The sequence below is a fragment of the Homalodisca vitripennis genome, chromosome 1 (genome assembly GCF_021130785.1).
Source record: "Homalodisca vitripennis isolate AUS2020 chromosome 1, UT_GWSS_2.1, whole genome shotgun sequence".
Taxonomy (NCBI): Eukaryota; Metazoa; Arthropoda; class Insecta; order Hemiptera; family Cicadellidae; genus Homalodisca; species Homalodisca vitripennis.
Window position 1 is genome coordinate 38,971,791 of NC_060207.1, and position 27,298 is coordinate 38,999,088.

Genomic DNA, 27,298 nt, shown 5'->3' on the forward strand with positions numbered 1-27,298 from the left:
CCGGCTGCAGCAACAGCACGACTCACGGTCACACGTGATCTCGCCCAGAGGAAGCCGTGACGTCGTGTCATACGTGTGGCCGAACCTCAATCATACTGTAGTCCTACTGACCTACTGTCACATGCATGTGTTGTCAATCAGTACTTCCCGCTGCCACTGTCATCGGTACCGCCGGCTGCAGCTACAGCACGACTCACGGTCACACGTGATCTCGCCCAGTGGAAGCCACGACTTTTGTCATACATGTAGCCGAAACTCACACTTTAACCCTACTAATCTACTGTCGATCAATGAATGCGTCCCGCTGCTACTGTCATTAGTACCGCAGACTGCAGCAGCACAAAAGAGTCACGGCCAGCCGTGACGTCGTGTCGCACGTGTGACCTAACATCAATGTTCAATCATATTTTAGACCCAGTGACCTACTACCACGTCCATGTGTTGTCGCTCTCTCCTCCCTGCTGCTACTGTCATTACCACTGCGACATACAGCCGCTGCTACGCACCGCTCGTCAACCTATCTGTCACTTGTCACTGATAAATCAACAGCTGGCTCACGGCTCAGCGGGACCACCGGCTTTACCGGTTTGTCTTTATCAATGAATCTCTACTATAACAATCGGTGCCGTTTGGATTTCCCTCTTCACAGTCATGGCCATTCAAATAAATCACAATGGATTTAGAGTACATCAAGGTGATATTACTCATTAGAGTACCTGGTGTTTTACGTTTCCGATTCAGATTTGAGAATCAAGATTGTGACTTCTCGTAGCACTCCATCGGCAGGTACTCTAGCATTGATAAGATAATCAATCCAACACGTGATAATCAGGACAATCCATATTACTTCTGTTCAGCGTTTTTCAGTTTCTGTAGCTATGAAAATAGCATTAGTAGTTTCATTCCATATTGTTATCTGCTGTTATTTTATACTTGTGAAGTGAAATTAATGTTCTTAATTATATATTTTCCTAGATAAGGTTAGCGAATTTTGCTGTTATGTAGCATACTAACAAAATCCCCATAAGGATCCTTAATCCCCATAGGTTTCGAGTAAATGTACGTGAAAACGCAAATAACGGGCGTACGAAATCAAACAACTGTTTGCTGTTTGACAGTGTTTGAATATTAAAATGGAACTTCTATATTCAGAATGTGTGCTAATACAATTGAAACGTTTTTCAAAAACTATTTATGTTTTTTAAAATACCTAAATTAATCTACAATAATCAATTGGGTCATGATAAATCGGCTATCTTTGTTGAGATATTAGTCTCAAATATAATCGTGTCAGTGATAAGACCTATCTTACAATACCGACTAAATAAACATTGCAAGTGGACGCTCTATAAATAATGAGTTTATATATAGAGCGTAGAGCATGGAGTACCATTGTTCGAAATCGATAAAAGGAAGAAGAATAAAACTGCATTAAGGTTATTGAGCATGACGCTATACACTGCAGACCGTGCCTGTAGAGTCAACACGACATTACTCAATGTACGAATACTGTATAGTAGGCGCGGTATACGTACTGTAGATATTTACATGCACAGCACGACTAGAGTAGTATGGCAACTCACCAAGTACATACGTACCTATATGTGAGTTGATCTCTCTTCCTGTACATCCGTGTCACATGTGCTAATGTTTCAACTACACGTCTTTAAACAACATATCTTCGAAGAATCAAGTGTTTTTTCTTTTGAAATTCCTTGCTTAGTTGTGCATTCTGTCTGACTGTAATTGGAAATGTAAAAATTATATTTACATTAACTGCTGTTTACTTTACATTTGCACTGTCTCATTCGCAGAATATACTTTTAGGACATCTGGTCTATTGCAGATGAATCCTCGTCTAGAAAAATATAGTAGTATTGGAAAAGTACAAAGTGGTACAAAACAAGGGATGCAAATAATAGTGTTTTTCATTTCTATAATTTGTGATACTAAGCAAGTTATTAAGCGGGATTCGGGAATCTGGGTATATTCATAGCTTGACACTATTGAAATATAATCTGCATTTTAAGGATTTCTATGTACAGTCACTTTGATTGCTTGTGTAAGTGAATTTAGTTTCGGAAATATATTTTTAAATATTTCTGGTTTACTTTTGTTTAAGTAACGTTCACGTATAACATATGAAAATTCAGTCGATATGGATTTTACTTCACAGCTCTATGAAACTGTTTAAACTAGCAGTTTATATTACAGTACTGCGCTACTAAAAATTAACAGTTCCATTCAGTTCATATCGTTATTAATTTAATTCGAAATGAGTTGCTCATATAATGCAAGTGCTATGGTTTAAGAGAATACGTTGTTTCTATGTTTGACATCAAAGAAACGAATGTACCTGGTAAATTACGTGGCAATCGCCGCTAAATAAAATGTTTATTTGAGAGACATATTGGTAGATTTTTTTGTTTTGTATTTGACATAACATTTTTAATAATAATAACTCCACCTCATCACACACTACCACCATCTCAAAAATATGGCTGTGGTATTTATTGGTTGTATTTGTATATGCGGTAGTGGTGGTTGTAAATGTACTCAACTTGGGTGGCGGTATTTTCCGCTTTTTCAATATACTCACGTGGTATGGAAAATTGAAAAATGCAATAAACTATATAAATAAATGTACTTGGCATAGTTGTATTTTACAAGTACATACTTGATTACGTAGTAAACTTGACTACATATACTTGACTCTTCCCATCTTGTCTCAATTGGGTAAAACCCATTAGTTCTTTATCACATAATGATTAAATTTACAAGACTTATCTCGGTAGCCCCCTGGACCGCGAACACGGTATATGTTGAGAAAGGACAGGGCGGTGTTGGTATCAGGTGGACATTAACATGCTAATGTATTCAGCTACCGCACGGCAGACCACGCACAATTACACACTTCTGTGATTACCAACATTCACTTATCACACTTCGATGCCACGCACTGTCTTGGCGGCTGCTAATCTCATTCCGTAGACTACTGTTCGTTTTAACATGCTAATGTATTCAGCTACCGCACGGCAGACCACGCACAATTACACACTTCTGTGATTACCAACATTCACTTATCACACTTCGATGCCACGCACTGTCTTGGCGGCTGCTAATCTCATTCCGTAGACTACTGTTCGTTTTAACATGCTAATGTATTCAGCTACCGCACGGCAGACCACGCACAATTACACACTTCTGTGATTACCAACATTCACTTATCACACTTCGATGCCACGCACTGTCTTGGCGGCTGCTAATCTCATTCCGTAGACTACTGTTCGTTTTAACATGCTAATGTATTCAGCTACCGCACGGCAGACCACGCACAATTACACACTTCTGTGATTACCAACATTCACTTATCACACTTCGATGCCACGCACTGTCTTGGCGGCTGCTAATCTCATTCCGTAGACTACTGTTCTTTTTAACATGCTAATGTATTCAGCTACCGCACGGCAGACCACGCACAATTACACAGCACTTCGATATTCCGTATGCTAATGTATTCAGCTACCGCACGCACAATTACACACTTCTGTGATTACCAACATTCACTTATCACACTTCGATGCCACGCACTGTCTTGGCGGCTGCTAATCTCATTCCGTAGACTACTGTTCTTTTTAACATAGGTTTATGGGCTGAGCGTCAGCGAAGCCTATCACTCGAGAGGCTAGAAAACTTCATTTCTGTCTGTCCGCATGTCTGAACTGACCTATAGACTTGAAATTGTGCATGAAGCATAATTTCTATATGAGAACAAATGAGTTCGATTATTGTGCTTGGGATTTGGCTGAGCGTTAGCGAATATGTTGCGTATCTTGTTTATTACAAGTTGTTAGAATTTGTATATAACAAAGTTTCTAAAACAAAAATGAAGAGTAATTTATAAGAAGAACATTTTTCTGCCTAGAATAACAATTTATGAACTTAAGACAAGACTTTGATTGAGCAAGTCGTGTGCATTTTACAATATGTAGTATTTATGTTTTAGATGTACAAGCTATGAAATATTGACATTGGTTAATTTTGTTTTATTTATAAGACTTTATAAAACATGAGTGGTGTTTTGTTTTCACCCGAAAAAACATGGATTTATACATTAGAATAATTTATACCTACCAAATGATATATTGAAAACCTGAAGTTGATCTATTCTGTCATGATTTTTTCACGTCTCCTGTCCCAAGACTTGAACTATCTGAGCAATGATGGCCCAGTGGTCTCAGGTAACGATTTTACACGGTAACAGGTAGATATCTGCTGGCCGCGCACTGAGACTCATGAGGGTGAAATTTAAAGCTGCTATATTAGAATGAGCGTCTGAAATCTATAAATGTCTCGCTGTAAAAACTTTGATTCTATTGTCTCAATTCTAATAAATTAAAAAAAAAATGCGATTATCTGTTACTGAAATAGTTTATACCTTATATTCAATAGATCACGTGGAAAAATAAATATTGAATATGTTGATAAATAAATTAGTAGCTTATTAACAGATAGTAAAATTTTGGCAATTGGTTAGCATTGAGACACTAAAATCTAAGTTTATATATTGCAACATATATGGATTTGAGACGAATTCCTATTTATAAAGCCGTTGTTTATACTGTAGCCTCAGATGCGCGACCAGGAGCCAACTAGCATTCCCTCTGAATACTTACTCTGTTAAAGCTCTAATAGCTGGAAAATTTTCAAATTAATACTGTACTGTAGAAATGACTTCCGGCACGAGCACGACTATTGCAACGTCGAGGCATGTCGCGCAACCAGCAGATCGTGCTGATGTGTGCTGTGTAATATTGTCAGGGCTGAAAATATAAACTGAACCGAAATTAAATGTGTATGAGACCAGCTGGTGATGCCGCTTGTACCGGAAGATAATGGTCTCATAGGTTCGAGATGGTAAATTGGTATAGCAGTATTTTGGAACTTCATATTTAATGGAGGAGGGTGGATGACTAGACCGTGTAATAAACTTGCAACAGTCCAGAGTGGGGGTATCGGAGTCCTGGAGTCCTGGAAGAGCGTATCTTCTGTAATCTAAGGCTATATTCTATATTCGGTTCCCCATTCACCGTGCAGTACAGTTTTAATAAGATATACTCGTGTTACTACCTGTACTGGGAACGTCATGCCTAGTGTCATGCGGATTGCGTCAACTGTTCTCGCGACCTGCACGAAGGCGCTTAAATACATTTTACTGTACCCTACCTTTTGTTCCTTAGCTTATGTGTTTTATTTGTGTATGATGTTTTATCACTATATAAAGCTTATAAAAATATGTGTAAAGGAACTTATAATTTATTATGAAACAGTATGTAAATTAATTTCCCACCGAATTCATGTGCAAATATAGTTACAAATAATGTATTTTTTATTTGTATTATCCAGTTTATCCGCCGATTCGCTCTGAGTATTTTTAAACTTGCATCGAAAGATGTCATGGTTCTGAACATGGTAAAGGCAGAACAGCAAAGAATCTGCTATATTATCGAGACGGCACGACTTATATAGATGTTATTAAGAAGTCCTCAGCCAAAACACAACAATAACAAATGGCGGCGCATAAGACGGTCTTGAAAACTCAGTCAAAATCAAAGTACTCATCAGTTTAGTGGGAGTGACGACCTTTGTGGACGTGCTACTAAATCTCTTAATTAAATCCTGTTGAGTTAGTGGAGCCAAGTTAAAATACGTGTTGCCGTAAATAACAAAACATATAACGTCAAGCACATATAGCCACTTATTGAAAACTGTTTTAAGGCTGTCACAAAGGAGCAATGGAAGAATTACTACAAGAATGTGGGAAAAATTGAAGAAGACGTGTGGAAGATAAATAATTTACAACATGATGTGGAATCATTAATTATTCAACTGTGTAGATCTTAAACTCGGAGAGTAACGGATAAGATAGTTCAATTACGTCGCAGTTCAGCATTGTTTACGGAGTTGCTATCTTATAGTAAATCTAGCATGGTAATCATGATGTAGTAATTAACATGTAATATAAATATAACATGAAATAGTATAAAATAATACAAAAAATAAACAACAAAATTAGGTGTGGTTTTTAATTCAAATAAGTACTTTTGTTGTTAAATATTATTTTTGTATTATTAGCTACTTTAAGACTTCAAATTCATTACTTTTACATACCATACCTGAAAATTTATGTAACGTGTACATAATGCACAGATAACCTCTAAACAGCCATCATCAATTTATCTAAATAAATTTGTAGTTTAAGATTTTTTTTTTTTTGTAATAACTATGATAATACTTTAAATTTAACACAGTCAACATTTAACTGAAAAGTAATGTAAATTGTAACGTGTAAGTAGTCTAGACCTGGAACAAGAAATATGCTTCTTGAACAGTTTGTTTTCTAAACTGAAGAAATAAGTTAGAGACGGACAACAATGTAGTATGGCCGAGATAAAGTGTATAAATCCAATGTGTGTGCGCAGCGTGGCCCGAGGAGTCGATGTTCTGAGAACGGTTAGTACCACGGGAACTACCGTTTGTATAGCGTGGCTTATACAAAAGGTACTTCCATATAGTAACGTATTCTTCTCATCTTTACATATGTAATATGTGCCCCGCTCATTGTTCCTTGTGATAACTTATATTCTACAGCGCCGTACTGCACGGTGAACGTGGAACTGAGTATAGTAAGGTACTTCCATAGTTAACGTATTCTTCTCATCTTTACATATGTAATATGTGCCCCGCTCATTGTTCATTGTGATAACTTATATTCTACAGCGCCGTACTGCACGGTGAACGTGGAACTGAGTATAGTAAGGTACTTCCATATAGTAACCGTATTCTTCTCATCTTTACATATTGTAATATGTGCCCCGCTCCTTGTTCCTTGTGATAACTTATATTCTACAGGGCCCGTACTGCACGGTGAAACGTGGAACTGAGTATAGTAAGGTACTTCCATATAGTAACGTATTCTTTCTCATCTTTACATATGTAATATGTGCCCCGCTCCTTGTTCCTTGTGATAACTTATATTCTACAGCGCCGTACTGCACGGTGAACGTGGAAATGGAACTGAGTATAGTAAGGTACTTCCATATAGTAACGTATTCTTCTCATCTTTACATATGTAATATGTGCCCCGCTCCTTGTTCCTTGTGATAACTTATATTCTACAGCGCCCGTACTGCACGGTGAACGTGGAACTGAGTATAGTAAGGTACTTCCATATAGTAACGTATTCTTCTCATCTTTACATATGTAATATGTGCCCGCTCCTTGTTCCTTGTGATAACTTATATTCTACTGCACCGTACCGTACTGCACGGTGAACGGTGGAACTGAGTATAGTAAGGTACTTCCATATAGTAACGTATTCTTCTCATCTTTACATATGTAATATGTGCCCCGCTCCTTGTTCCTTGTGATAACTTATATTCTACAGGCACCGTACTGCACGGTGAACGTGGAACTGAGTATAGTAAGGTATTCATATAGTAACGTATTCTTCTCATCTTTTACATATGTAATATGTGTCCCGCTCCTTGTTCCTTGTGATAACTTATATTCTACAGCGCCGTACTGCACGGTGAACGTGGAAACTGAGTATAGTAAGGTACTTCCATATAGTAACGTATTCTTCTCATCTTTACATATGTAATATGTGCCCCGCTCCTTGTTCCTTGTGATAACTTATATTCTACAGCGCCGTACTGCACGGTGAACGTGGAACTGAGTATAGTAAGGTACTTCCATATAGTAACGTATTTTCTTCCATCTTTCATCTTTACATATGTGATAAATATGTGCCACCGCCGTACTCCTTGAGTTCCGTACTTCCATATAGTAAGTATTCTAACTTATATTCTACAGCGCCGTACTGCACTGTAAACGAGGATTTAAGGTACTTTATTCTCCTCCCCTTTCTCTTATCTTTACATATGTTAATATGTGCCCCGCTCCTTGGTTCCTTGTGATAACTATATTCTACAGCGCCGTACTGCACGGTGAACGTGGAACTGAGTATAGTAAGGTACTTCCATATAGTAACGTATTCTTCTCATCTTTACATATGTAATATGTGCCCCGCTCCTTGTTCCTTGTGATAACTTATATTCTACAGGTCCAATTACTGTTATTCGCCTGACCTTGAAAATCGTTCGTTGACTTATTCTGTTATGCACTAAATAACTGCAAAAAAGGTTGAGTTGAATTGTGTTTGATTTCCTAGAATTAATTAATCATCTGGCGGAAAACGTTTGTCGAGGATGAAATAACAGAATATAAACGTTTGATACTTCATTTCCATTTGTTGTACAACTCGTGTCCATTAATAACTTATTACTCGTGATCAGTTTGTGGGTTTTACCGAGCATGAGAAGTGGGAACGTGCAAAGCGGCGGGCTGCAGCTCGTACAGTTAAGTTAGTCAACATTGTACTAACAATATAGTGTACAATCAACATATTTCCTCTGATATCTAAATTCGGATAAACTAATAATTCCACAAAAATCCCATCTAATAGTAGAAACCCATTTTGTTTGTTCAGAGCTGCTTAGAAAAATATTTTATTTTATACTGCATCAGTGACTACCATTTTCATACAATGACAAATAATTAAACAGACAAATATTACCGTGTTTATGAAACTGATTTAGTGAGACTGAGAACTTAAATAGATATTAACTGTACCGCGTTACCCATGTTACGCGAGTTATCTGGCTGAGTGCGACGGCATGTGCCGGATACAACAATGCATGTCACTGTACAATACAATACAATGAGTTTTACAATACAATCAGCTGTTAGTGTCACAGCACAGGAATGAGACGCTGTCACAAAGGGATGCTCGTCATACTCGGCGCAGACGCTTGGCTTTTGACAGCTGAATACTTGGCGAGATCGTCGCCACGTTGCCAATTACTAAGATTACTCCTGTGCTGTTAAAATCCTTTTTAAAGCATTGCTTTTAATGTCGCCTCCTTTCAAATCTTTTCAGGTGAGACGGGAAGGAGTTTTTGCCGCGGAAACGCGAGCTCTTTAATATTGTCGTCTAAATGTCGCTCCTCGTGTACTTCAGGATAGAACGTTCAGGATAATAAAATAGCTAAAGCTGTAGTATTGAATGTTGGCTACAGAATTTGTTAATGTTTTAACGTTTCAATATGTCGATGTGTACAGGATATAAGATGCAACTCTTAAAGGTTACTTTGCAACTTTGCTACAGCATTCCTTGTCAAATAAAATCTGGACAAGCTTTACGGCAATATTTAGAAACTTTTTCCAGGATAAAGAAACATTTATTATGTGCTATGTAAGTTTTTGTGAAATATGTGTTATTCTCTTCTCTGGTAAGGTGGCAGTGGAGGTCTTCATCTTTGCAAGGACGTTCTTACGATTAGCATATACGATTAGTAGATCTGAGACTTCAAGGCGGAAAGGTTTGGTGCTAGGTTGAAAAATTTTGTTTTGACTTTAAATTCTCTGTGTGTTTTCTTGAGTTCGTATACAAAAAATAAAACAGTAATTCAGTTATTCTTCTTGAGTAATTCAATAAATAACTGAACATCTGACAGATCGGTAAATATAACCTTCTGATATATCTCAGTGGAGGTTGTGTCACGTCTCATAGTTTCCAAACTCATTCATCCTTAACAATATTTTGCCTTTACTTCATCCAGTTTGGAGTTGGAGACTACTTCCAACTGTGAGTAGGTGAAGCAGCCTTCGGACAACGTTCTTCAAATATATTATAGAACGTCAAGTATTTGCATCCAGATAGAAACGTATTTCCAAATAGGTTCAAAACAATTAAAAACGCGCTTGGCGTGGTTTTGGATAACAGGTTGTCACTCTGAAGTTAGATTCAAATATCGGGTTCCCGCGTGGTGTAGCGCTACAGTTCTGCTGAGCAATCTGCTGACAAGTGGCCCTCATTGTGGTCGAGACTGCAGCAGCAACAACAGAACAATAGCCGCACCTCAGCAGTAGCTGTCTCGAGCCGTGGACAATGACGGGTGAGCATACTTCAGGTTCTCTACACCGCGGAATATCCTGTACCATTTTCTAGGGTATAAAACGGCCAGAAATGAGCTAAAACTAAATGAAATGTGGACATTTTTCTCCGTCGATTTCCTAGCATCGGACGTCGTCGTGAGCATCGATTTTTACTTATTAGAATAATGGACAATTCGCATGATTTTAGTAGTATTATTTAATTGTATTTAAATTAGTTGTTTGACAATTCACTTTGAGTGCTAAACAGCAGATTAAAAACCATATTAAAACCTTTAAAATTAATTATTCAATGATTATTAGTGATAATATGTACTCTTTTTAGCGTTGAAAGATAATAAATAAAGCCACTTTGGGGGGGAAAACACAGTACGTAAGTGATTTGTCGGATTCGTAAAGGAAACTGCCCCTATTTGGGGGCGGCACTTTGTCGGAGGGCGGGGGATAGTATCATATCTCACATGTTGCGCATTCCAAAGGGGACTTGATAATTTTGATATTACCCCGTATATCTTTGCGGATGTTCACAGTAATAATTAATATGTATGTGTTTAGTCACTACGCAGTAAGCTTATTGTTTATTCTTTAATTTTGGCTTTAGAAATGTTCGTGGTTTTCGATCAGTTAGAAATCTTAAAGATAAAAATCTGTCGTTTCTCACAGGATTTGATATGTACATTTGTGCATCATCAGTTTTTTTTCGAAATGTTAAATTGTTGACGTAGATGTGAAAGTGTTAATGACATATGATAAAATGACAGCTCCGTTGGTAAAATTAATTCGACTAATTAGACACTTTCGTCAGTATTTGTTTGTTTGAAACACATTTTAATATGTAGGTAATTAAGAGAAGACTAGTCATTAATAATAAATAGTCCAATATTTATGTTATTTTTGGGGTGAGGCCCTTCGAAACCTAAGATTTCATCGTCAGGTAGCTCAAAAAAATTAAAAAAAAAAATAATAAGAAAACAGCCTCGTCCCAAAAATAAAATAGTATTGGAAACTAGTTGTTTACTGACTACAATTAGTTTTCAATTAATGCCAGTTGCTCCGAGCGTCTTCAATATAGAGCAGGCTAGTACCGCACTGCATTGAACTGTATAGAAGTAAAAACAACAATCTTTCTTGTGGTGAGTTGTTTAATTCAATATTTAGCCTGAGAAACGATAAGTACCATCTTGTGTACGTATTATAAATAGTAGTTACCACTTTTGTGTTCTAATGCATTGCAATTCGTAACCAAAATGGCATTAATTCCCCCCCCCCCCTATAATTCCTGCGTTAATATTTCATTTGTGAGTTGTTTTTTATTTCAATCGCTTCACTCTTACGACTTCGAGGACCAACACTGTGTCAGATTAGTACTGTTTGTTCTCAGCTATAGAATTTCCTACACGTTGCGTCACGAGTTTTAAATAGTCACATCTGGTTTGTATCCGTAATTGAGTCCTCGTTGCAGGGGCGTAGTCTGATATTGTGTAGAGTGGGGGGGGGGGGAGAGAGATCGGAACTCCTCAACTTTCTGCAGGAATGCATGTTATAAAACTACAACAAGGAAATCCTGTCACTTGTTATTCTATATGAACACAAATGCATATGAACACAACATTGGGCCATTTTTAGTGTTGATTTCGAGTCCATATTTTCTTCTAGGAAACGTGGGAGCATATTGCAAGATTTATTGGATTCGTGATCAAGATTTCACTCAGCACGGTAAAAATTCATATTACATTTGTGGTATTATTACTATATATTCGAATATTCATAGAATATAACGAGTAGTAATGTCAGTACAGTATTATTAAAAATAATAGTGTATCATTATGTTTATATAGATACAGTTGCTGCCGCAGTACCTGCTGTCGAGCACACTGTGTATACTATACTTTAGGGAATATCTTACTCCTAAGATATTCAGAACCAAGTTTCTTACTTTTAGCCTGTACTCTTTTTAATGGTACACCTACTTCATTTTTCGGGACATTGAATAACTCAGTCGTGTTATGAATATATTTAAATATACTTGACTAATAAATTTTACGACAATTACATTCAATTAATATTTATCAATGACATATATTTGCACAGAGTGTACTGAAAATTGTGTGCTGTAATTCTGTACTTGTAATCTTATCGAGTGAACACATTTTTCAGAACCTTTAAAATTATTGTTTTTGTTTGTTAATTGTATGTATTGTTAACAATCCACGATTGTTATAAATGGTAATGGATAGCCTATAAAAAGTGCTAGATTATTTTTCAGTTTATCTAATACCTGTGTTAGAGCAGACATGCAAGCTGAGTAGAAACCTATTTTGTAATATAAATGACGTTCGATTGGAAGTCCGATTGTGGATTTGTGGAGCGGGAGTGGAGCGGATGTTGCCAGTTAGTCCACCCCAACCATGCCAATTGACTTTCTCATTGACCTTCCCGTCTGCAGGAAATTGATCTGTCTTGTTCACTGGGCTTTGTTCGACCCGGCCACAGCCACTACCACTACCACTACTACCATGGCGTACTTTCCTCTGTCAGGACCTCGTCTCTGATGATTGGTTTTGGATGACGGGCTCCAACCATCCAAACAACTTTCCCAAAGCCTAATCATCGAAACTCTCCTAGTTTTGTGGTTTCTTGTGCGGCACCGATCCAACAGACTACAGTATAAACCGGCACGAGCGACAAGACGTCGAGGTCACTGCAGGCAAAGACACGAGCTTCTTGCACCGATCATACCGATGTGATTTTACCGTGTTCCGCTTGAATGTATCATGAATGTACAGAGATTAATTATTGGTACAATATTAAAGGACCCGACGGGAATTTGAAAAAAAAAACAAATTTTCTTCGTGGTCTTTTTGTAGTTTATTCATTTATGTGATGTAACTTAGTTGTTAATTTTCGTCTCCTGTAAGTAATAGTGTTACTGCGTTCCTTCATGTAAGGACTAAATATAAATGTTTTATGTCAGAAATAATTCCCTACAAGGTAATCTTTCACAGATGTTAGATCACTATTGTATTTGTACAAAAGTCTTCTGTTTTCTCCCTTGAGCTTCGTACAGTTATGCAAGCATTTTATAAAACGCAAATGTCTGCTAAACTATTTTACAAAATTTAACAAAGGTTTTATTTATTGTGTTGGCAATTAGTTTTCTTAAAAATAGTGTCCTATAAGTTTTTGTGTAGTTTGTGTGTAAATTACCAAAATCTAAATATTAATTTTTACAGTAAACATTAACAAATATTGCAGTGTAACGTTTTAATTAGTGGGTTTAGACGAAAAATGCTCGAGTAAACCTCGTAGAAAATATTTTCCAGCTGTAAAATGATGTAGAAATAAATAACCTCATGTGAGTAATTACGAGAGTAAGCTGAAGTTTAACGGTGCTGGGTTGAGTGCTGCGCGGCAATTGAGTGAATGTCGTTATCACGTAACTAACTGTTAATTACAAATACTTATATTCTTATTATTATTATACTTACATTAAAAATATCATTATGTAAGTATTACTAAGTAAGCAATCACAAGTTTAAACTTTGCATTTTTCTTCGTGATTTTTTGCTGAGTTTATTATTCATTGACGTGATGTAACTTAGTTGTTAATTTTCGTCTCCTGTAAGTAATGGTGTTATTGCGTTCCTCCATGTTTTCATAATGTTCAATAACACCTGCAAGTATATTACTCTTAGCCTTGTTTAAACTGAGAGTGTGGGATTTTACATTTTACATTTCTATCCCCATTTAAAAAAAGCATCTTTCGTTGGGAAGTGTTATAGTTTTGTTTTATATTTGATTAACCCTAGTAACGCTTCTCTAAACCATTGTTTCATACATATGTGTGTTTGTTTACATTTATTCATATCAATATGTGGCAGATATAACAAGTGATGGAGGAGCATGGGGAGAGGAGTGTACATTTGTGAATAAAGAGGGTAACCACGTTGTTTGTATAGTGTCGCGGTAGTGTCCGTGGCTCTGCAGGATAAGTTGACCCTCCTGCAGCAGTAATGACCGCTTATTGATACCGCAGGCCGTGTCGAGAATGTACTGGCATAGCACACTCACAGTCATCGCCATATACGGCACAAGCGCGTTCTGTGCGGCCTCAGACGCAGTTACTCGCTGTCCTCTACTGCGCCTGATTAATAGAACTGCCATCCTTGTAAACCCTCGAGACATTGGGGTCATCCGTCCCGTGCTTCGGTGGGACAGTTCATCTCATTAAAGGATCATTGTATTTTCACTAAACACACATTTAATTTAAAACCATACAGGATACCTACCACCCATAATGTGTCTGTGGATTGTTTTCTTGTAATTAGGCAATTTACAATTACTGTTATTATACTCCGGACAGAAGTCATATAATTCAACAAGTACATTTCGTCTAGTATATACTACCATTAGGTCGTCCATTACACACACACACTACCAATTTATTTTATACCATTAAGACAACGTGAATTTACTGTCCCGAAATGTGCACTTGTTCTGAAATATTGTTCTCAGCTATTACAATATTACAGAACTATATTTTCTTTTAATTCTTTACTCTTCTTAACATTCTTACAGTTTTGTGTTGCTTGAACATATTTGATTTCGAGTCACCGGATTTCTTTATCTATGATTACAACGAAGGTGGATTGGAAATCGTTCTTCCCCCTTCCTCAAAGTTTAAGATAGAGTAAGTGCCAACTATCTTCAGAAGTTTAAGTATCTTCAGAAGCCTACTACAGGCGATAACAATGATAAGAAGCTCTTTAATGAAGCAGTAAAGTGGCTGGAGACCGCGTAATGATACATAATAAGACGTATCTTTGCGCGTCTCTGGTAGAAATCGAGGGACTGTCCGAGTCTTGTCATTTACAAGATCGGTGGGACCGCTGAGTTATGTGCCGACATTGTTACCGGCCGATTAGCACTAACATTGCCAGTACTCTGACACATTGTAGTGTAACAATGCCTCAGTGAGTGAGTGAGTGGTGAAAGCCGTATTTTGTGTTGCAGGCGGACGCCGCAGATGACATAGAAGACACCAACAGTAAGTACAGTTCTGTGTTGCTCATTACCGCTTCGCTTTGCTCGGATTACATGCATCTCAGCCTCTCTCACGTATCGAGACGAGATCGCACATTTCCCCCCATTGTTACGCTATGTTTAGATGTCGGGAGTCTTTCATTGTAATACGTGATTAGCCGAGGGAAATTACGTGAAGAGAGATTTTTATAAGCCGTTTTGGCGACGTTAAAACGAGCTGGAACTTTCTTGTTGTGGTTTAGTTTTTATATCTATCTAAGTAATACGGATATATTTTTTTACATCATGATTCATTTGCTATTGCATCAACTAGTTGTTTGCCAGAAACCTTATAAATCCCATTTTAAAATGTTCTCTTTTTGCTGTAATTGTGCGTCGCATCATTGATAATGTTGCCACTTACTAAATCAATGTTACACAAGTAGTGTACAATGCACAATGTGTAAAATATACATTCCACCAGTAGGCAAGGATGTTTGTATTGACATACTATTCGGCGAGGGGTTGAAGGCAAGAGGCAATTTGCATTAAAAGAACAGAACTTATTTTTCAGTGAAATCTTTATATGTATTTTCTCTAAGAAAGCAATCGGTTGGGACATTCAGTGGGAGTCGAAATCCTACGGTAGTAAAAGGGTGAAAATATTATACGATAAATTTTGTCACACCCAAATAGTGAGTTCATTTTCACTGTAAAAGATCCAATATAATTTCCAGAGGAATTTGTCCATTTTCAACCTTTTAGCTCGTTGTTTTACACCGATATACCACCTACTTACATATCACATTATCGTGTGTACATGTGCCAAGCCAATATATTAGCGTACATTTGAAAAGATTTACCATTTTGTATAAGACCCTTAAAATCCTTTATTGATTTCATGAAAAACTAGATTGTGTTTTATATTACGCAAATTGGTTTTCTTTCACCTCTCCCCCTCCAGGATTATACTAACAATTTGAGATAGATGTTGGTAACGCGCCTATAATATTACCCTTAAGATATTATTGTACCCCTTTATAATTTAACTACATTGGTTACTTAGGGGAGGAAATATGACGTCACACTGCCCTGGGAGTGGTAATTCCCTGATCACTCTGGTAGACAACACTATCTTGTAACAAGTCAAAGAAGTCTTAGGTGGCTGAAATCCCAATAGGTCCTTTCGGCCGCCAGAGCTTGGGTGCTCGTGTCTTACTGACTGTGGTTATGCATTCTTGTCCCAGTTGGACACGAGTGGTAATCTGATGTAACGTACTGTACAAACACAATACAACGGTGCCAAAGTTCCCACACAACGTGTGAGAATATTACCATGACTGCTCTCTTTATCGCAGTGTGTTATTATTACTCAATGTCTCGCCGTGATTGCTGCAGACTGTTTCATTAACAGTGCTCGTTCACGCAATATTGATAACATTAACACATTGTTTTATGAATGCGGGGAATCTAGATTTCGCTTTTATAACTCTTTGATTGAAAATAGTTTTATGGAACGAGATATTTTAGTCAATAGTGTCATCGCTTGCTGTAGTATGTGCTTCTTCTGTGATTATTCTGTTATACCATTCATATTAGATTACTGAATCATATCCATTATATTTTTTTAATTTGTCAATTTGGGCTTGGCAACTTCTATACACCGATGTCAAATCACATTAAGATTTAACTAATTTGAGAAGTCGTTATTTATTTTCGCCTTTAAAATCCTGTTATTTTGTAACTTTCCACGAATGCGATACATTTCTTAAATTAAACTCGTTTCACAAAATTGATACTAGTGTGAAATAACAACAACAAAAAAACGTATGTGTTGTAGCTTGGATGTAAGGTGATTAATATACGCCAAAAACTATTTTTGTTTCATGTTGATATATGCACACATTACAAAACATATAAAGGAATAACCACTAAAAAACACGATAAAATGTAACACGCATCAGCCATGCCATGGCTTGGAATTTTATATTTGTGTGTTCGATTGATGGTGTTTGGAGTGAGACAAGAAACAAACTAAGTAAGGAATATTTAAAATCTTAAGTCATAAGCGTGTGTAGACCAGCACTACATGCATTGTTATGAGGCCTTTATGTGTAATAGAGAATTGCCCAATGAGGAAAAGCGTAACTTCATGTGTGTCGTTGGATGACCTATGAATATAGCCAACCCTCAGGGGACGTGACGGCCGGTGCCATATCGCTAATATGTGCACGTGCCTGCTCTCCTACGTCCCGGAAGTGCTGGCCGATATGGGACACTTCCCCCGCATTGTTCCTAAATCGACAACGAACAATGAGGTGCGCAGGCCGCAGCAGCTTGCTTAACTTGGTGGTGTGGTTCCCGGATGTTCATGTGAACATCGTTATGAGATATGAGATTAGTGTTGTGAGTGAAGTAGTGGAGAATTCATAATCGTACTACTCGGTTTACGCCATCAGCCGTGTGCATGCATTGGTGGTGTGGTTCCCGGATGTTCATGTGAACATCGTTATGAGATATGAGGTTAGTGTTGTGAGTGAAGTAGTGGAGAATTCATAATCGTACTACTCGGTTTACGCCATCAGCCGTGTGCATGCATTGGTGGTGTGGTTCCCGGATGTTCATGTGAACATCGTTATGAGATATGAGGTTAGTGTTGTGAGTGAAGTAGTGGAGAATTCATAATCTTACTACTCGGTTTACGCCATCAGCCGTGTGCATGCATTGGTGGTGTGGTTCCCGGATGTTCATGTGAACATCGTTATGAGATATGAGGTTAGTGTTGTGAGTGAAGTAGTGGTGGATAATTCATAATCGTACTACTCGGTTTACGCCATCAGCCGTGTGCATGCATTGGTGGTGTGGTTCCCGGATGTTCATGTGAACATCGTTATGAGATATGAGGTTAGTGTTGTGAGTGAAGTAGTGGAGAATTCATAATCTTACTACTCGGTTTACGCCATCAGCCGTGTGCATGCATTGGTGGTGTGGTTCCCGGATGTTCATGTGAACATCGTTATGAGATATGAGATTAGTGTTGTGAGTGAAGTAGTGGAGAATTCATAATCGTACTACTCGGTTTACGCCATCAGCCGTGTGCATGCATTGGTGGCGTGGTTCCCGGATGTTCATGTGAACATCGTTATGAGATATGAGATTAGTGTTGTGCGTGAAGTAGTGGAGAATTCATAATCGTACTACTCGGTTTACGCCATCAGCCGTGTGCATGCATTGGTGGTGTGGTTCCCGGATGTTCATGTGAACATCGTTATGAGATATGAGATTAGTGTTGTGCGTGAAGTAGTGGAGAATTCATAATCGTACTACTCGGTTTACGCCATCAGCCGTGTGCATGCATTGGTGGTGTGGTTCCCGGATGTTCATGTGAACATCGTTATGAGATATGAGGTTAGTGTTGTGAGTGAAGTAGTGGAGAATTCATAATCGTACTACTCGGTTTACGCCATCAGCCGTGTGCATGCATTGGTGGTGTGGTTCCCGGATGTTCATGTGAACATCGTTATGAGATATGAGATTAGTGTTGTGAGTGAAGTAGTGGAGAATTCATAATCTTACTACTCGGTTTACGCCATCAGCCGTGTGCATGCATTGGTGGTGTGGTTCCCGGATGTTCATGTGAACATCGTTATGAGATATGAGGTTAGTGTTGTGAGTGAAGTAGTGGAGAATTCATAATCTTACTACTCGGTTTACGCCATCAGCCGTGTGCATGCATTGGTGGTGTGGTTCCCGGATGTTCATGTGAACATCGTTATGAGATATGAGGTTAGTGTTGTGAGTGAAGTAGTGGAGAATTCATAATCGTACTACTCGGTTTACGCCATCAGCCGTGTGCATGCATTGGTGGTGTGGTTCCCGGATGTTCATGTGAACATCGTTATGAGATATGATGTTTAGTGTTGTGAGTGAAGTAGTGGAGAATTCATAATCGTACTACTCGGTTTACGCCATCAGCCGTGTGCATGCATTGGTGGTGTGGTTCCCGGATGTTCATGTGAACATCGTTATGAGATATGAGATTAGTGTTGTGCGTGAAGTAGTGGAGAATTCATAATCGTACTACTCGGTTTACGCCATCAGCCGTGTGCATGCATTGGTGGTGTGGTTCCCGGATGTTCATGTGAACATCGTTATGAGATATGAGGTTAGTGTTGTGAGTGAAGTAGTGGAGAATTCATAATCGTACTACTCGGTTTACGCCATCAGCCGTGTGCATGCATTGGTGGTGTGGTTCCCGGATGTTCATGTGAACATCGTTATGAGATATGAGATTAGTGTTGTGAGTGAAGTAGTGGAGAATTCATAATCGTACTACTCGGTTTACGCCATCAGCCGTGTGCATGCATTGGTGGTGTGGTTCCCGGATGTTCATGTGAACATCGTTATGAGATATGAGATTAGTGTTGTGAGTGAAGTAGTGGAGAATTCATAATCGTACTACTCGGTTTACGCCATCAGCCGTGTGCATGCATGGGCACCAGGCTCCTCTCTTTCTTTAATGGAACACTGAAAATACGAATGTGAGGTATTGACTAACCTTAATAAAGTAATGACAACCGATGTTTGTAAATGACAATAGATTTGTTATTTACTGTTGTGTCGTAACTCTTAGCTAGTAAACAAACTAACGTTCCATGAAGTTTGACTACACTACTGTCCCTTCCCTAAAGTTACCAAAGAACTTGCTCTTTTCCATCTATTCACTATGTATTTAGATTTTACACTCAAACAATAACATTATTATATACAGTTATTCGTGATATAAAATTAACGGAGTTGCATAAGGTATTAAATACTTTACATCAGTAATCACATATTTAAAACGCATAACCAAATAGACGGAATGATTTTTATTTTGTATTAAACACTGTTTATAAACTAAAATGTAATAATTTTACATGTGTTTTCTTTAAAATTATACAAATCACAATAGTAGAAATGTACACCCTCTACTTGTATTTCGAACCGCACCGTTTACAAGTATTGTATTTATTAAAAGTATAAAATTATTCGTAATATAAAATTAACGAAATCACATAATGCGGTATTAAATACTTTACAAATCATTAGTACTCAATCATCGGCTTGTCTAGATCTTTGCGGTGTCTGCCAGCAACGTCTGCAAATTTATACAATCAAATCGATCTGACAACCGTCTATAGAACAACGACCTTGATTTAAATCACAAGAACAGTTTTAAACTTTAAACACTTAAACTTTCTTACTTTTGGTCGTATAATTATGGGAGGAAAAAAAAAAAAAAAAAAAAAAAAAAAAAAAAACAACGCAGCCAAACGCTTTTTAGTTTAACTCGTAAAGTGTGTTTACTTATTAATATTTTAACAATAAAGTTAAAAATCCTTGTACTTACAATATTAATTGATTCTTCTAAATAACCGATAAATACATTTAACCCCAGAACAGCGATCGGATACGATAATATCGCAAAAATGAGACAACTGCCAATAAATAATCCTACTTCTAAAAAAATAAGGGGTAAAAGTTATTACTCAAATCAAGTTGGCCACCAGTACAGACGGTTCTTTACATATTAATTATTTTTTTATTGCTAGTCATAAAATTCTAAAAAACAGCCATTCTAATAGCTGTTGAAAAAAAACACAAAAAAACAAAATGTGCATCAGTAAATAGTAGCCCACTCCCAACACCGCGGTAGGTGTATTTAGTAGAAAACATAATTACTAAGCACGTGATTGTCTGGGAGGTGTATAATTATTGCAGCCGTGATGGCATGTACAGACGACAGCTTGTCCACGTCGTGTGGTATAGCAGCAATCGGGCGTATTTAGTAGAAAACATAATTACTAAGCACGTGATTGTCTGGGAGGTGTATAATTATTGCAGCCGTGATGGCATGTACAGACGACAGCTTGTCCACGTCGTGTGGTATAGCAGCAATCGGGTGTATTTAGTAGAAAACATAATTACTAAGCACGTGATTGTCTGGGAGGTGTATAATTATTGCAGCCGTGATGGCATGTACAGACGACAGCTTGTCCACGTCGTGTGGTATCGCAGCAATCGGGTGTATTTATCCACCGACAAACTAATGAAGAGAAATTGATGTTCACCAGGGATTGAAAAGTGAAGGGTTTAAATTAGAGGTTATGTCAGGTCGCGGCGTATCGGCTGGCTAGGTCACGATTGCTGGCGAAACCTCGTGTTTACAGTTTGATGGCACTCAGAAACAATCTGGAGCTCGGCAGTAATAATAGGATTGAATCAGATTTCTCCAGATGTTACGCAAGGTATGATACCATCAATGGGTTCCAGAATAGATGCGGCTCCGTGTGAGCCGCGATTGCTTCTTCTTTGTAACGTTGCCAGTTTATTCGATTCTCTTTGGTCTCTTCTTAAGGTCTGCTTATAATCAGAGATGCCCCGTCACGCTGAGATGCTTACGTGTGTTGGGACACGGATACATGACTCACAACAGTTCAGTACTTGTGTGTCCTCGCTGTGGAGATGACATCAGTTGACTGTGGACGGGTCTCCACGGTGGGCCCGAAATATTTCAAGATGACAAACTGTGTAAGCAATATTTGGGCACTGCGTGGATCGGAAGGCTCTGATGTTAGTTATGACACCCGCTGCTTAATACTAAGAAATAAGATGTTTTATTTTTAACTAAGCGTATCTATTTAAAAAAAAAAACTTATTTTTGTTGAATAATTACAGTAATATAAAATAATGAATCAGGATAGGAAAATATATTAAGCACCACGCCACGTCGCGTTGTTCATCATAAAACTAAGGGAATTAATTGAGTTTATTAAAAGTTTCATATCAATCTTTAATAGATTGGCTGTCATGGCAGAATGGGTTCACAAAGATAATACTGATTATAGGCAAAATAATTAACAAATAAATAAAAACCTTCGTCTATCTGGCGGGCAGACACAGCAATCAAGAATATGACATATTTTATTTGACAAAGCATGGGAGAATTTATGCATTCGAGCAATCACGTATCAATACACTAAAAGCCAATGTTAATCAATATATTTCTGTAAAGTACGATTTCTCCGTCACTATGTGTAAGAGTTGATTATATTTGCTGTAACTTCATTGTTTACGATGTAGCATTAGTTATAGAAATCGTACGGGACTATGATGGACAAAATAATATAAACGCGTCCATACTTGTTGGGGCATGTTACCTAGTGGGGTTGTGACTGTAACATTCGACTTGCGGGTGCATGGACTGCTTATCTTAACCGTATCGCACATTCAGAACCAGCCGGCCTCAGAAATAGAACTCGGAAACTACTGAATGTTTTGTAAGCGGTGTTCCATTCACAACAGTACTCATTTAATAATAATAGTCTAAGAGCTGATAGCAAATAGGCTATGTGTTGTATCAGACCGTCTAGTTTACTTGAACTAAATAGAGACATTTTCCTTAGGAAAGACATCGATCGTGACGGTGGGGTTGTAATGTGAGAGTATCAGAAAGGTTGAGAGTATCAGAATACTTTTTGTAAGAGCGAATTTTAGTTTGACACACTTAAAACCAACGTCAGACACGTTAAATAAAAGTTAAATCAGCATCAATGAACCACATCTAAACTGACTATTTGGTTGTAAGTAGTTTTATTCAGCCTTTTTGTTTCGTTGCAATTTGGCTCTCTCTTGTCTTCTAGACCGAGTCAGCTAATATCAGACTCGTGTGTACATGCTCGTCACAGGCGTGTCAAATATTAGTAATCAACTGCCTATCAAAAAATTGCTCTAAACATTTCAGGTATTGGTGTCTGGAAAATTCGTTCAAGGGCCTTTTTAGAAAGGCAACAATTTGTTTTTGAAAAATAATTGCTGATAGCAGTAGATACATTTTTAAGCAAAAATATGCACAAACTACTAGTATAACTTACAAATGGGTATTCTGTAGATGTAAGTTTTAACCTTATGTGGGTGTTGATCACCGCATCACGATAGTTTGAGTTGCACGCCTGTGATGATCGCCTCATAAGTTTCGATTGCACTTCCGGCCTGAATGCGTGTATAAATATTTGTCTAACTCAAGTGGCGTTGTCTCAGCGATCAGTGACTCAGCCAAGCCGCGACGTGTTGCGTCCTTGAGGCTGACAAGTCACGTCGTGTGTAGAAACATTAGTGATAACGTGAATAATTATTGTGGTGATAAGACACGAACTTACTGCCTGCGCACTTTGTACTCACATTTAACATCGGTTGTGCTGGATTTACATTTGTTAGCTCGAGCCTCTGTAACAGACCCACCCAGCCTGCACTACAATTACTTACTAACCATAACATAGTTGGCTTTTCTTGGTATGCATTTCTAATTAGAATTAAAAAGTAAAATTGTTGTAAGCAGTTACTGAAATATAACGACCATAAGGATTGCAGGGCAAACGGGCATATTCTTGTATAAGCATGATAGTTTTTGTTCAAAGGAGCTGTTTTAATACTTGCAACTGTTGAAATAACGCAAAAGAAAAGTTGCGACACCAAATTTAATCTTACAATAGTTTGTAAATTAATATATGATGCGGCAGTCTTTCCATAAATGCTTTTTGTCAACCAACTAGTTTAGTATTACATCTGTTGTTATTCTGTAACTTTAATAAAACTATTTTTCTGCACTTACTAGAATTCATCCGTGTGTATAATTATAAAGCAGTGTTTCTTGCAGTTAAGAGATGTATTAATTGTTTGTAGCTAGGCCTAGTTTTACATAACGCTCTGCTCTTCCTCTCATCTTGATCAGTCATTTCTTGGCATTCAAAATCATTTACATCTTGATGTATTTGTAAAACTAAAATCCAGTTCAACTTGAGTTTTCTTTAAATTTAAATGAATTGGTAAATTGATTCACGTTAATGGGGTTTGGAGTAGAAAGTACAGAATTGGCTGGAATTTTTTATGGTTTAGTTAACCTCTAAATTATGCTAGTACTTAGCTTTCGCTAGAAATGTTTAGTATAAATCTTTTATCGCCTTAAAATCTCGGGTTTTAGTCACTACTGTTGGGACTCGCTAGCGGGGTCAGTCGCAGATATTGTGACCGTCTGAGTATGATATTCTCATGCGTATATCCACCAATATGGCTTCGTTAATCCATTAAAATGTTGAAAAATACAACAAATTTTCAATTTTGATAAATGGTAATTGCATTTCTAATCTGTTGATGATAAACTCTCATTACTTGTCCGGCGGCAGTAAGCCTTTGTTTTGAATTGACAAAGTCATCAACCGTCATGGTTTAGTAATGCAATTTATTGTGTGTTTATGAAGATGATTCACTGTTTAAAAACATTTACAATATAGGAAATCGAAAACTTTTTTATGAAACTCCGCATTTAATTAAGAGTTTTAAGACTTTAATTAAAAAAAAAAAAAACAACAACTATCTCTTCCAGCGCAGTCGGAAGAAAGGTATATAGACAAAGATGCATTATTATTTTTGAGGTTTATTTTGTACACCATTTATGTATGACACCCTAATGTAGGACATGTTAGTAAACTCGTAACGCTTTCGAAAATTTAGAAAACCTGGACTTCATTTGGTTGCAACATTAATTAGAAACCTTGTTTGTGAGTGTATTAACTATGTCAGATTTGTGCATTAGATATAATAGACTTTAACGTTTTTTACTAAGCAGTCGGTGTTATGTTCCCGTTGAATGAACAAACCTAATGACAAGTTATCAACAGTTTTTATTTGAACGTGCTCAAGAATTTCTCTTCCTTTAATTATTGCGTGCAAGTTTTAACGGACGTTTACCTTGATGGCTACTCGTTTTCCTTCTCGAGCACTCACTGTACTTAGCCTTAATCCGTTTTCTTGTCGGGTTTTCTCGTAAATTCGTAGTTCTCCGAAGTTTCTCCGGTTTTTGCCACTACGACTATCGGCGGCCACGGACACGGTGTCAGTAACTAGGCCACTGTCGTCGTGACTCGTGACCCAGGCTCGCCACCACGCCCTATCGATCTGTCCCCATCGACCGATACTGTATAAGCGACTCCAGAAATGGATCAGCTCCTCTCCCTCGCACTGTTGGCCACTGTCGTCGTGACTCGTGACCCAGGCTCGCCACCACGCCCTATCGATCTGTCCCCATCGACCGATACTGTATAAGCGACTCCAGAAATGGATCAGCTCCTCTCCCTCGCACTGTTGGCCACTGTCGTCGTGACTCGTGACCCAGGTTCGCCACCACGCCCTATCGATCTGTCCCCATCGACCGATACTGTATAAGCGACTCCAGAAATGGATCAGCTCCTCTCCCTCGCACTGTTGGCCACTGTCGTCGTGACTCGTGACCCAGGTTCGCCACCACGCCCTATCGATCTGTCCCCATCGACCGATACTGTATAAGCGACTCCAGAAATGGATCAGCTCCTCTCCCTCGCACTGTTGGCCACTGTCGTCGTGACTCGTGACCCAGGTTCGCCACCACGCCCTATCGATCTGTCCCCATCGACCGATACTGTATAAGCGACTCCAGAAATGGATCAGCTCCTCTCCCTCGCACTGTTGGCCACTGTCGTCGTGACTCGTGACCCAGGTTCGCCACCACGCCCTATCGATCTGTCCCCATCGACCGATACTGTATAAGCGACTCCAGAAATGGATCAGCCCCTCTCCCTCGCTCTGTTGGCCACTCTCGTCCAGGATCGTTTCCCACCGCAGTCGATTCGCCTTGAACGTGTCTAAACGAACCATCCTCCACTCCGAGGTGGAAATCACATACCCCAGTGACATTTAGGATGAGAGCTGACCTGGCCGGCCGAGACTGTCCTACGACATTTCGCAGACGACAGCCGGGTCAGAATCCCGGTAATGACCGCTCTGCCAGTAAGAAAGGTCATTTGTAAGTTTATGGGCTGTTTGGAATGGTGTGAAATCGCTGTGACGCGTGTTATGTGCATCCATATTAACAGTCTAGGCTGCTTTTACTTGTCTCGATTTACACGTGTGATCTCGTCAAGATGAATAAATAAACACGTTTGAATAATTTATTCAAATTGTAATAATTGAATTGAAACTATTTTTGCACAGCCTGTCTCTGTATAAATGTAAATTGTTCCATTGACTTTCCTCTTCGGCTCTTTCTACGCACTGTCATCTTTCCTAATTTCCGGACTCTTCCCCAAAATCATGTTAGCAAAATAGCATAATTTTTAGGTGGGTCTAAAAATACTAAATACTTTAAATACTAATAATATAAATTTTCCATTTTAAAGCGCCTTTTGCAGGGTTTAAGTACCCACCGTTGCCACGAAATAATTGGGAGCATGATTCAATTTATCAAACAGCAAGAACAACGCTTAGAATTTGGCGTATATGTTGATTGTAGTGAAAACAGAAGTTAACAACTTGTTATACAATTTTCCGCTATTTCTAATGGGAATTTAAGAGGTGGGATATTACAGGGACATAATCTCATTCAAACATATCGCAAAAAAACCAACACAAGTTTCCTGAATTTGGTAACAAAAGATGATATTCTAAAAATAATTATATAAATAACATTGGCAACTGGATATAAATAATAACAATAGTAACTAAAAGGTTTGGTAAAAAACTTAAACAAAATATTACACTTCAAAACGAATCAGTGGAAAGCTCAAAACGATCTACATCAACATGCAAGACCGAAGGCCAAATAATGTTGTTGTTATGATCCAAGGTTGAAAAGTAAATGCTGTATGTGTGTGAGTGAAACACGTAAAGAAAACCATGATACTGATTCTTACGCCAAGGATAGTCAGCAAAGCCTTCAGGGGGTAGACATGAACCTGAAGCCAAACATTTAAATGTCTCCGATTAATCAATATTAATTAACAAACAAAAGACATTAAAAAGGTAAATCTGTACAAATTTATTTAACACTGGTGTTGGAGGGTGGTGTTCGGTGTTAAACATTCTCTGAATACTTTAAGGGCTTCCTCACCCGACCCCTTTGGTAATGTACGCTACCGCATAGATAACTCGTATATCATGCTGTGTAGTATAACTGTGGAGATAACCAAACGTAATCTTGCTTTTCCGTCTTTGGTAGCAGCCACAGAGAAAAGTTAAAGCATGTCAATACATTACCGCATAGATAACTCGTATATCGTGCTGTGTAGTATAACTGTGGAGATAACCAAACGTAATCTTGCTTTTCCGTCTTTGGTAGCAGCCACAGAGAAAAGTTGACGCGGAGATAACCAAACGTAATCCTGGTTTTCCGTCTCTGGTAGCAGCC

General features: G+C 38.1%; 1 protein-coding gene across 1 annotated transcript in view; it reads left to right on the top strand.

The window, feature by feature from the left end:
- The window catches only part of LOC124360039, a 104,750-nt gene that overhangs the window by 36,301 nt on the left and 41,151 nt on the right, over window positions 1–27,298 (top strand). Inside the window, exon 3 of the mRNA XM_046813292.1 lies at window positions 15,031–15,064. Within this exon, the coding sequence (XP_046669248.1) occupies window positions 15,031–15,064 (34 nt within the window). The remainder of the gene's footprint in view (window positions 1–15,030; window positions 15,065–27,298) is intronic.